The sequence below is a fragment of the Mytilus galloprovincialis genome, chromosome 9, assembly GCF_965363235.1.
Source record: "Mytilus galloprovincialis chromosome 9, xbMytGall1.hap1.1, whole genome shotgun sequence".
Classification (NCBI taxonomy): Eukaryota; Metazoa; Mollusca; class Bivalvia; order Mytilida; family Mytilidae; genus Mytilus; species Mytilus galloprovincialis.
Genome location: NC_134846.1, coordinates 49,606,413 through 49,619,870, shown reverse-complemented (window position 1 = coordinate 49,619,870; position 13,458 = coordinate 49,606,413). Strand labels below are relative to the sequence as shown.

At 31.1% G+C, this 13,458-nt stretch overlaps 2 protein-coding genes across 4 annotated transcripts in view; both read left to right on the top strand.

The window, feature by feature from the left end:
* The window catches only part of LOC143045196 (uncharacterized), a 265,357-nt gene that overhangs the window by 69,001 nt on the left and 182,898 nt on the right, over positions 1-13,458 (top strand). The gene's annotated exons all lie outside the window — the stretch shown is intronic.
* LOC143046944 (uncharacterized) lies at positions 4,335-12,654 on the top strand. 3 transcript variants are annotated; one of them, XM_076219983.1, is made up of 6 exons: positions 4,335-4,432; positions 5,011-5,083; positions 6,904-7,038; positions 7,667-7,783; positions 9,394-9,513; positions 12,136-12,654. In XM_076219983.1, exons 1-6 carry the CDS (start codon positions 4,430-4,432, stop codon positions 12,219-12,221), a joined length of 534 nt encoding a protein of 177 aa, XP_076076098.1. In that variant the 5' UTR covers positions 4,335-4,429; the 3' UTR covers positions 12,222-12,654. The 3 variants fall into 3 exon arrangements, with proteins under 3 accessions (XP_076076098.1, XP_076076096.1, XP_076076095.1); XM_076219981.1 differs by having other exon boundaries at positions 6,901-7,038; XM_076219980.1 differs by having other exon boundaries at positions 5,011-5,086; positions 6,901-7,038.

Here is a 13,458-nt window from a genome sequence, read left to right as displayed (position 1 = left end):
CATCGTTGATTTTGAGTACGATGAATATGGTAAAGAAAAATCAAAATCACACTATTAAATTGCATAAACGAGGCCGAAACAACACTGCATTATCAATCTTTTGCACTATATTTATACATGTTCTCCGGAAATATTACTCTGCAATCTGGAAAGCAGAAAAAAAACATATTTCATCAGACTATTTAAATGCTTTTATATGATATCTCACTTTACAAAGTGTATAAATGAAAGAAAAAAAACAATTACTCAAAAGAAGTGAATTATCAGTACAGAACGTGTTCATGAAACAACAGATGCAATAATTTAATTGGTTGATCTTCAGAGTACGATGATGGTGCCGGAAAGGTTTCTGACCGCAAGCAAAGGGTTCATATTTATACCAAATTAACTTTTCCCCGTATTGTAAAGCTTGTACAAAATAAAATAAGTCGACGGCAGATTAAGATTCATCTATATACTATATCAATACATGTGTGTATGATGTGAATCGAGATAACTGTATTTTCATAGTCTTAAAATCCATTTGCATCATTCTTTTGTTATTTTTCAATACTGAAGTCATCACTTTTTTTTCTGCTCAACTATGACTTGTATATAGATGATTTTGTGTTACAGAAATATTATTCATACATTCGTATCATTGATTGTTATTGCCCATCGTAATAAATGGTTTTTGTGTGTTGTTATGATGCTAAAATAGTAGATAATTTTTTTCGCCAAAAATGCCTATCACAAATGTCAAACCGTATGCTAGGAATCTGTTTGATCATTCTTTAATTGAGATAAATAAAGAAATTCGTACCTTAAATGATATTTATTGTGTTAACTCTTTTCTGTTTAACATTGTGTAACTTTGGATTAGATGTAGTCAAAATATTGATTAAAATAAAAGAAAAATTCCTTAATTATTTCAGGTGCAGTATGATAGATAAAAAATGAAATGTCATTGTTTGTGCAATATGTAAATATTTGAATATTAATTCAAAAATTCCTGCATGTGTTTATCTGACAGCAAGACATGTTTTATCATCGACATTTTTGCTCGATTGAAAAGCTGGGTACTTGTTTTTTGAGCTTGGTGTCATTATTTATATACAAAGTAAATATAAGAAAATTACACCAAAAGAGGATCGTATATACCATCACTGAAATTCAAATACAATTGATAACCAATGAAAAAAAGTCATAAAGGACTGTTATATATCTATATGTTACACAAATAATCATATCTAATAAAACTGTACACGTTTTCTCTCCTTGTAACTACCGTCCCGTTGTGCCCCCCTTATGTCACGTACAGTTCTAAGTATGTCCGATGTGTTACCCGGATATCAATCATTGCGATGATTAGCATGGCATAGCAACGATAACCTGCAACGATATACATTCATATATTAGTCAAATGTATTGAACTAAATTACAAATACGAATTTAGAATCAAGATTGATACAATAATATGTAACGGGGTATTTTCTGGACAAATACAACGCAAACGAAGATCTGGGTTTCTTTTCTTTTAATACACAGTATTTAGACCCATGTATATGGTACATAGGTCAGTATACTAGTTTGAAACATCACAGTGCTGTGTATGTAAGATCTGAGCACAACTCATATGACACGTATGACTAGGTATTAATTCATATCCTGAATATAAGAATATTGAAAATCCAAGAAGTATAATATAAATATCATGAATATCAGAGTTTAATATATCAACCAAGTAATTTTCACTACATTCCAATATGTCTGCAGTCAAAATCTACCAGAAACAATGAAAACCTATAGTAAGACCTTTGGCCTAAAGATTGACCAATCAAAAGGTTAGAATGTTCCCTCCAAAATGATATGAAAGAAAAGAGGTTCACCAAAGGGAAAGGAGAAGATACTAGAACAATAGTGCTAGAAATAGAAACAATGAGTAACCAAACTATCTAACACAACAATAAAATTAATAATCAACAATATCATATTTATATATGTAAATCAAATATGCCACAAATATATCTTCAGTAAAACAATTGACAAATTGACTCTTTTTTTATGTTGTTTTCCCTATTTTTCGGTTATTGTTTTGTCTGTATATAAACGTTTTTTTTTTTAATTCCTCTCTGGTGGATTTCAACTTCTTTCAACATATCATATACTTAAAGGTGAAAACAATGCAAACCCTGTGACTCAAAATAAGGTTGAATCAGATGTGTTGAAAGCTTTCTTGTGCGCAATTAGCTCTTATAAGTTTCTTTTCGCCTATGTCAAACAAGTAATATAACAAATGTTTCAATATCGATGACCACACGAATTATGGAATCTAAGACAGGCGGATGAATATCAATTATTGAAAGTACATACAATAACATATACTACAAAACAAATATAAACTTGTCAAATCTTGTATTGGGAATACAATAAAAAAAAGAGCAAACGGCTAATACTTTGTATGACAACTAATAAAGGACAAAGATACCATAGCATTTTAGATAATTTATCACAATCAATTCAAAAAACTATATGTCTCTGCTAATACCTTCATTGGAAAATCAATCAATTATATTTTTTAAATATGTTAATCATTGTGAATCCCTTGGAGATGTAACAATTTTTTATCACTGACGATTAGAAATTATATTTAAAGTTGTTTTATTAAATTGAAAATAAACAGGAAAAGTCGTTACAAATCAACACAAAAATTACAGTTTTTTTTTAACTTTATTAAACATTATATTGATAGTTCGCTATTACTGCATAATTCCCATGAAAATGACGTCACAGACGTAAATAAACAAAATGTAGCGTTCACGTTACACTAGAAGCCCATCGAGAGACGAGGAAATAAGGCTTTGGACATGCACTTAGTGTCAGCAACCCATGATATCGCTTATAAACGGTCCTTTTCAGGGCCATCAATATTTTACAAAATGCTTCTACCTTTGTTATAAATTCGAGAAATTCTAGAAATCAAATGTATTTTCAGACGACAAACGTCAGCTTGTGTTTGTTAATAAAGAATATAGTAAGTGTTCAAAAGGCCCTTCCACTGTTAGTTCGGTATGATAAAACAATTGTCTCCCCTTAGAATCGATGAATATCCAAAATTGTCAAACCTTAAATAAGTTATTCTCGTGTTGACAAATTTCACATTTTCAACGGGCCATAATTGTATATTATATGAACGATTATTGTATGTCTTCTCTTCGTTGTCAAAGTCATATTCTAAAAAGTAAAGCATGATTTCCAGTCGAATTCGAGGTTTTGCAAGTAAAAAAGTAAAATAACAAAAATACCGAACTCCAAGTAAAATTCAAATCGGAAAGTCCCTCATGAAATGGCAAAATCAACGGCTCAAACACAACAAAAACGAATGGAAACGTCATATATTTGACTTTTTACAGACATTGTGGTATGTAGAAATGGTTGTATTTTGTTATGCTCGCAAATCGTTGTCAATTAGTGGACTACTATGCAAATGCCATACTAGTGAGAGTTTTAGTTAACTTTTAAACTTGGTTTAATCTACAATTTTCTACATAAATAAATGCCTATACCAAGTCAAAAACATAAATGATATTTTCCATTCCTTTGTCTATGTGTGTTCCATTTAAGTGTTATGTTGTTGTTCTCCTCTTATATTTAATGCGTTTCCCTCGGTTTTAGTTTGTTACCCCGATTTTGTTTTTTGTCCATGGATTTATGAGTTTTGAACAGCGGTATACTACTGTTGCCTTTATTTGTGAGCGTTTGATATTGCCATTTGATAAGGAGTTTTCCGTTCTTTCTTTCGAGTAGAGTTCGATATGATTGTTATTTTAAGTTTTACTTACGAACCACATCTCAATTTATCAACTTCTAAATGGGGTTCGTGTTGCTTATTCCTTCGTTTTCTATGTTGTGTCATGTGTACTATTGTTTGTCTGTTTGTCTTTTTTCATATTTAGCCATGGCGTTGTCAGTTTATTTTCGATTTATGAGTTTGACTGTCCCTTTCGTATCTTTCATCCCTCTTTTTTTTTCCTACAAAATGGCAAAGTGGGCATCGAATGTGTTCCCGATACGGAATAAACTCTATATGAGTTTTCCCTTTTAGACCAATGACATTTTCAAAAACGCTTGCATGCCTTGTGTGTTTTCTTTTCACAATAATCATTGTTCAATCCCAGCTCATACAAAGACGTTTCATTTACTTCACGCCCTCCTATGTTAATCATTTATGAAAGATTGCAGGGGTATCTTATCGTTAGACGGAAGTTGAAATTGTGTCAAGATATGTCATAGTACAAAGCTTTGCAAATATATATAATATTACCTAGGAGACCATGTCACATGTGTTTTTCTGTTGATAACAGTACTAGTAAGGTTCACGTTATCATATAAATACTGAAATATTGTAAAATATCGTTACGAATAGAATTACTGCATGACAAACTGAACTATGGTATCATGTATGAACTTGTTAAAATTGTAAATACAGGAAAGATTGATTCACAGCCAAAACATTTTAACAACATATTTCTGGAAAATACTTCTATGTACATAAAATATACATCAAAAGTTAACATACCTGCATGGCGTATATGCTACTAAATCTAGACAGATTACACATTGAAAGGAATCATGGGTAAGATTTGTCAATAACGTTCGTTAACATTTATTTCTTCGAATTTTAAACATTGTATAAGTTTCTGAAATCGACAATGTGTATATGGCATTATTGAAATACATTTAGGAAAGGATTCCAAAGATTACTAAAGACAAATTCGAAAAGGAGAAGTCCTGACAAAATCAAACTCAATAAATCATCGGAACAACTTAAAAGTAACATATTCCTAACATTTACAGGCATTTTCTGATGTATGTTAAATCTCCACTTGTATAACAGTACTTTATAGTTCTGTTATAAATAGGACATTTGGTACGCAACTAAAACAGATATAATAATTTTATGTGACCATCATTTTGATTCGTCAGCTTAAATGTGTAAACATAAATCAACTGTTTTTTTTATATTTTCAGGCCAATCTGAGCACTGTAGTCCTAATTGGTCTTCCACTGGTGTCACTTTACTTTCAATTTGCAGTTTCTGCAGGTAGTATTAAACGTATTTCAGCTATTTTAAAAACAAATTTCAAAATATACCAAGCAATGCTGATAAAAGACTTAACGGTTACCAGTATAAGAGTTATCTTATGCCAATTGTTATCTGGTTTTTATTTTTGCTCTAAAATTAAAGGTACAATAAATTAAATTTTCGTGTCGAAATTCATAATTTGTTGAGTAAAATTGGTACCTAAAAACATTCAGAACTGTAAGAAAATATATATACACAAGATCTCCAGACATATGAGCATATGTTCGTAGCTTGTGTTTGAGACAAGAACGGTATAATGTATGATATAATGTATGATTTAGTCCGGTAATAGGGTACCACCGAATGGCGAATTAGTATAAGAATAACTTTCGTAACAATATTTCTCAAGCTTCTGATATGCCAGCAGGGTTCCCGCTGGCGAAAAATAATAATTGTGGCGATTAAAATTCGTCATTGGCGAAATAATTTGGCGAAAGAAATATATAGAACGATTTATTTTCAACCATATTGTTTATTTACTTTTTTTCGGGTTTCTCGGACTTTACCTGATCGGACAATACTCGGAATTCACATTGAACTCATTAAGATTTTTAATCAGCTGATTGCATTTTATAGCCATCGACAACAAAGGAACTAATTAATAAAGGTGTTATTTGTATTGTTTGATGAGATAATATAGTTAAATGGCGTCCATCACATGTCACAAAAAGGATTTATTACCCATTTTGCGACGCACGTGTTTGAAGCGAAATTTTTACGTCTCCTCTCCTTCTTTTAATGATATTAAATAAAAGAAAACTGTTTTTATGACGAAAAATGTTCAAAAGCAAGAACAATCTCTGATTTAAAACTGTATCCTTTGACTTTGATATAGATAATTGATTTGAGAGGGTACTTTAAAGTCGTTTCATGCAGTGACACACGTGATTCAAGCATAGTTTTACGTAATAACTTTTTCATTTAGAAAAGAAAATTTTCGTTATGAAGAAATCTATTCAAAACTTTAAAGGTTGGCAAGATCTGGGAGCAACCCCTCGAATGAGAGTAACCCTTCAATGTAATGACTACACCTTAAATGAGGGATCAATTTCTAGTGATACAAATTTTTGTTTTGTTGTAAAAAACACTTCTTAGTACAAAAAGGTACATATTTTGTTGAGGAAACTTTCCCAAAGAACTGTACATCTTTTTTGTATTATATGGATAAAACATGTCCAGGAACTTTGTTATATTCCTGGACTTATATCTTCTTTATTTTTAAAAGTAAGGGGCCCCCTTCTTTTAAAGTTGTTCAAAATATAAGAAATTTTCCCCCTTTAAAGTTGATAATAAAGTTCTTCTTTTTCAAAAATTAATGTTCACGCAGTTTTTATTCATTACAATGTAGATAATTTTGAGAGAATAATCATAGACAACATTTGGGAAAACTCATCTTGAGTTTAATATTTACCAAATACATTTTAAAAAAGGGAAAATATACCAAGGGAGCATTTACATCTCATTAGTCGAAGAACAATTGATAAAAGAAAGAAAAACGAAGAATAATCAATTTGGAAAAAATGCATCCATGTACCATCTTTTTTAAAGATTTAGTTTTCCTCAATACAACTCAGCTTAGTATTCGGTAAAATATATCCATGTCTTACTAAAATTGAATCGGATTGGCAGTCTTCAGACTCATATTCACACGTATCAAACTTTAAAAAAAATATATGTTTTAAAATAAGGTAGTATCATGATGTAAACATGGTAAAGTAGGTAACTTGGTAAACAAGTTTTGGAATGCAAAATATTTTGTCTGCATGTGTTTAAAGCAGGAACTGGAATCCCTCTGGGAGGAAATTGTAAAACCAATGTAAGCTGCTCGACAAATATTTCGAATTCAGGCTGCAAAGACAAAATATGTCAGTGCACAGCAATGTTTTACAGACAAAACAACAAGTGTGTAGACAGTAAGTATAGAATATTTTAGTTGAGGTCATTACAAAACCAAGGAATATACTAATCTTTATTGAACCTTCTTCAGTTTAATAAAACCCTGTCTTGAAACATTAATGCAAAGGCAAATATAATGTTTAATATTTTCTTTTTTTTAATAATTCAACACACATCGAAGGGTTTTAAATTATAAAGTAAAACGCGTTGATTTTCAAATATTTGTGATTGTCTGCTTACACTTATATTATAATACAACAGTGTTGTTCATTTGTGTATCAGTGGACAAGGTAAACATGGTTAACAGACAAAGACGTTACAATAATTTACAAAACGTTTGTTTATATATTGTCATGCACGTGTGGATCATAACAAATTAAACTGTTCAGACGATTCAAAAGTTGCCTCATTTCGGTGGTTAAAATTGACATACGGTGGATTTCATTCATATTTATATGTTTTGATACTTATACCTGTTTGGCCTTCAGATTTTGTTCCTGATGAAGAGAAACAAGAAAAGCGCTTCTGATGCATACAATGTATTAAGTGGTTTTTTTTGTTTTGTTTTACGTATACATTATACTCATATTATTGCATTTAACTTTTAATACAAATCTTAAACTATGTTATTTGCTTCATTTGCAGAAATAGGATTGGGTTTAGCCTGCACTACCACAAAACCGTGTAAGGATGTCAATGCTGATTGCAAAGGAAACTGTACATGTAAACAGTCTTTTTATAAAGACACCATCTGTAAACCTCGTATGTGTATTTTTTCATACTTTAAAAGTAGAAATAAAGCACCAAATCCATGAATAGTTATCTGTAGAAAATCTAAATAGTTCGTTCACTATCATAACATATAGAGACTGATATCGATGCAATCTAAATACATAATTTTAATTTTGGCACATGAGAGTTATCAGTATGAATAAAAAGAACATTCTAAAACATTTTTTTTTCAAAATAAGTTAGCCTTTACAGCAAAAGGGCAATGGTTATATTTTGCTGTCAGGGTTGTCAGGGTTTGACCGATTCTGGGTAGTCATGCTTTTTCATAACAAGTTGATTTATCAATGTTTAAAGGAGGTACGTATAGATGTTACAAGAACTATTGATAAAATGGAGAACAAAACATATGAATCAAAAAGGCATTTAAAAGTATTTCATACACATTATCGGGTTATTATTTTTAAGTTGTCATGCATTAAAAAGGGTCGTTGTAGATAAAGGCAACAGTAGTATATCGCTGTTCGAGATTCATAAATCGATAGGGAAAACCAAATCTGGGTAACAAAGTGAAACTGAGGGACACGCAACAAATAAGTCTGGATTGTCTTCCATTCATCAGAATCTAGCTCAAACATAGCTGCTATACCAATAAAGAAAGAGACCAATTTCATTGTGCCAAACCTCCTCTGAAACCATAAAAAGTTGGAATTATTTGTGATATAGTGTTTAAATAAAGTGTTTTGTACTCATAAATATGTCTTTCAAACAATCTTTTTTTCCACAGAAAATCCAAATTAATGAGAAAATGTCATAATTCGAACACCGTTATTCAGCAGTGCGTAATGCAGTTTCGCGCACTCTCAGTCGCCGTACTGCCCGCGAAGTTTAAACGCTTTTTGTGTTAACAATTTTCCAAAAACTTCGACTTTGCAGCCATCTTCTAGTGAAAGTTTATTGGAAATGTTTTAAGTACATGTACATTGAATTATTTTAATTGTATAATCTTGTGGATGCCACACATTGCTTTTTTTTATATTTGATGTTTTTCTATGCCTGAAATGAAATAAGTTTCACAAACTGCTTCAAAACAATATGCAATTGACTATTTGAAGATTTCCGATTACTAGTACACTGCAGATAATTTTTGTTATCGCGATTTGAAAACAGTTTGCATGGAGGTCCCATTTTTTGAAGTATATGAGTAGATTACCTACGCTGTATTTTCCAAACCTTACAAAATATGTGGTCCTCAATGCCCTCCAACTGCGGACTTTATTTTGACTTTTAAACGGTTTTTTAATCGAGCGTAACTGATGGGTTTTTCGAAGACAAAAAGCTCTTCTGGAGGAAATACAAACTTTTAATCCAAGTATCTATCTATATTTTGTTTTCATCACATTACATATAAACAACTAACAGTCAAGTTATTTACACCAATTAATAAATACGGATTAACAAAATTGTATATGACACTACATTGACTGAAATAAATATAAAGAAGACATAAGTGTTCAGGATATGTTTTGTTTTAAACTGTTTTGAGAAACCATGAGTACTAATTATACATTTAAAAACATTATAAAGTAATCAAATACCAACCACAATACCCAAAGTGTTTTCTGTCTTTGTATATCGTCTAGGCATCCAACCAAATCATAAATGCGGTAGTATAACTCCAAAGAATGCCAGTTGCATAGATCATGCATATTGTAATTCGACTAGCTTTTGTGTATGTGATAAAGGATATAAAGGAGCTAGCTGTAAGTAAACTTTTCAAATAAAACACTTGATGATAAAATCTGGCATAAAAATAAATAAAACTACATTGTATATGCAAAATAATTCAACAGTACACAACACATGCATTCAAAACATAGAGACCAACAGTAGAGTTGTAGGCAGTGCTGTATATGAAAAAGTTAAATCACAAAAATACTGAACTCAGAGGAAAAGTCAAACAGAGATAATAGGTAAAAATATCAAAATAGGGATACAGCGGTCAACAACGTGTCACAATCTTATTCACAACAAAAACAAAAAAATATTTAACAAAAAAGTACTTTCAGTATGTCTAGCTCACACCTTATGCTTAGCATTTCTTTCGGTTATCATTGGTATAAAGACATCATTCGTAAATATAGCTCAACATGCAGACTTCTAATACGTTCAGGTATTTCACATCCAATTTTTGATGGAAATATTCTTTATAAAGCACAAAGGTGGCAGTATTCACCTCAGAAACTTACAAAACCTTTGAATAGACTTATTAAGAAGGGATATAATTACGATACTTTTGTCAAGTCATTAAAGATTGCATATTTTGGCGTTAATATTGAGTCACTGATAAGGTCTTTGCAGTTGTTGGCATGACACGGGTTATGTTCTTCTCATATATGTTATGATGGTATGATACTAAACCCCTAACGGGAAGGATTGTGCCTGATGTTCATATGATGAAATTATAATCTTTTAGTCAGTTTAATTGAAGTCTGGAGCTGGCATGTCAGTTAACTGCTAGTAGTCTGTTGTTATTTATGTATTATTGTCATTTCGTTTATTTTCTTTGGTTACATCTTCTCACATCAGACTCGGACTTCTCTTGAACTGAATTTTAATGTGCGTATTGTTATGCGTTTACTTTTCTACATTGGTTAGAGGTATAGGGGGAGGGTTGAGAGCTCACAAACATGTTTAACCCCGCTGCATTTTTGCGCCTGTCCCAAGTCAGGAGCCTCTGGCCTTTGTTAGTCTTGTATTATTTTAATTTTAGTTTCTTGTGTACAATTTGGAAATTAGTATGGCGTTCATTATCACTGGACTAGTATATATTTGTTTAGGGGCCAGCTGAGGGACGCCTCCGGTTGCAGGAATTTCTCGCTACATTGAAGACCTGTTGGTGACCCTCTGTTGTTGTTTCTTATTTGGTCGAGTTGTTGTCTCTTTGACACATTCCCCAATTCCATTCTCAATTTTATCTACAGTAAGATCCATGTACTCATAGTTTATACCCTTTCGGAGCACCTGAGATCAACCCTAGTTTTTGATGGGGTTCGTGTTGTTTATTCATTTGTTATTCTTTAGTTTTCTATGTTGTGTCATGTGAACTATGTTTGTCTGTTTGTCTTTTTTTCATTTTTAGCCATGGCGTTGTCAGTTTAGTTTCGATTTATGAGTTTGACTGTCCCTTTGGTATCTTTCGTCCCTCTTTTATACTGTCACGAATACCGTCGTTAATTTGCTTCTGTGCACGTTGGTAATCAGCACAAAGTCAATAAAAAGCTACTTTTTATCTGCATGTTACAATTCTTTACAACATGAGGTATATCTTAATCATATACAGACCCACTTATATCCATATGAAAACGAAAAGGAAATACGTAAAACAAAACGTCCTACTTGCATGCCAAAAACTTTTTACATGTAAGATTAACTTTGTCCATGTATTTGTACTGAAAAAAAGTATCTTAAAACTAACACCTTTTAAATTTTTAGATATAAACGGAACATTATTTTTCCGAGTACGGAAGCGACATTTGATTCACTATGAGAATTAAGAAAACCAGAACATAGTGAAATTTGTGTATTCCTAAAAAATCAGGATGGTGCTATATCCACAAGTCTTTTGCAATGTCATTACAGTAAACATTTATTAGACACTATAAATTAACCAAAAATAAATATTTTTTAGAATTATGTTCATTTTAAAAAAGTTTATTGATTAAAGTCAGCGGAAAGTAAAAAACGTACCAAACAATGTCAATTTAAAAAGTTAATCCATAAAAATCTGACAAAATCAAACGTAAAACCATATTGAACGTATGAAAAAAAACTGTCATATTCCTAACTTGGTACACAGGCGTTTTCTAAAGAAAATGGTGGATTCGTGCTGGTTTATTAGGTAGAAAAACTTCCTACGTGTATGAAAGTCATTTATAGTTCCGTTATTTTGAAGGGAAATAAAACCAGACAAAATAGATTAGCGTAACCATAATTTGGATATTGCAGCCTAAAACTGTGTAGTGTAGACATACATCACAGACATACACAATAAATGACAAAAAAAGTTTTAAATGGTAATTATAAACACTCAAAAGAAAATCACAACCGATAGAGCAAGCACTGACATTAAAAGCTCAATAACACTGAAAATAAAAATTGTAATTCAAACTCAGCAAATGTTTTAAGAAATTGATTTAGTTATGCCAAATATAAGACAATTCTTTGAACTCGATAAATGCATACTTTTACTGATAAGTGAATTTCTCGATATTGGTGTTGATGGTTTTAATCAAGATGCTCCTATTGAACGTAGAAGTTTTAATGAATATTTCTATTATTTGTATGAAGTTAAATTTTCACATTTATTTTCATTTAAATTTAAGGTAGTTCTGCAATGACTATGGCTGCAGTGGAGATATCAACCATTATCCTGTGCTTAATGATGGTATACTTTGAAGTTTTTAAATAGCGGATAGGCCTATATAGCACTACTTGTGCGTGAATAATGACCCTGTGTGTGCAAGATGTAGATCGTTACATAGTTTAGTAATCATTATAATAACGAATTAGAAAACTGAAAAATATAATGACAGTCTGTGATAAAAAATAAGACAGTATTAGCAATTAGTTTTATTAGTAAAAAAGAGACTTATGCTCGAATTATTTCACCGTTAAAAGATTTTTACATCTAATCTAGATTATGAAGTTTTGACTTACATATTTTTTCTATTTTTCTTGAGATATTTTAAAGGACTGATTTTTATAATTATTTAAATGGTGTTAAAATTGATTAATAATTGATACTCGAAATATTACGTTCCGCATATCAATGAACGTTGTTATCATATTGCAACTTGATGTACATACGGTAACGTAATATACAAAATAAAAATAAATTATTACTTTTTATTATACTTTTAATATATAGTTGACGATTGGTTGCTAACAAGTACCATAATACCGATGTTACAAATTAAAATGGAGAGACATTCTGAGTAGAAATAAATCCAAGTCAAATACCATATAAGAAAAAAAATAAACAGCAACCAACTAGACACTACAAAGAAAATGGACGATTGAGCAACACAGAATCAACAAAAAAGTAATGGAAGAACTATATCTTGAAGGATAAGAAGGTTCCTTTCAATAATGATACACCTATTCAATCAAAGAAAAAACAACGCTCTCTTTCATATCCGAAGTTACAATGTTCATCCCTTCAAAAAATGATGGCAGACAATACAGAAAGAAAAACATGAGGGTAATAAAGCCAAACGTCAGAAGAAAGTTGTTAAAATGTACTATTACTCATAGTTGCTATAATATACATCATTTGCAATTGGTCTCTTGCGGGTAGTTTTACATTGACAGTCATAGGCTTACCACATTTATTTTATCTGTTTATGAAGAAATGGCAACAAATAACGGAGTTTACGATGCAGTTCAGTTGTTCTCTATTTGACTAAAGTAGAAGGTATAAAACTTAACATTAGATCGGAATAACAGAATAAATATAGTATTTAAAACACAAGGGATTGCTTCGAAAAGAGCCCATTGTTTTTTGCATCTAACTTCAGTGAAGAATAAAATGGAATTACTCTCCAAAATTATAATCAAATACCATTCGTATATTAATATTACAACAGCCATAGATAAAGGCAATGACACGGGTTTTGTTCTTCTCTTACATTTTAAGATGGTATAAT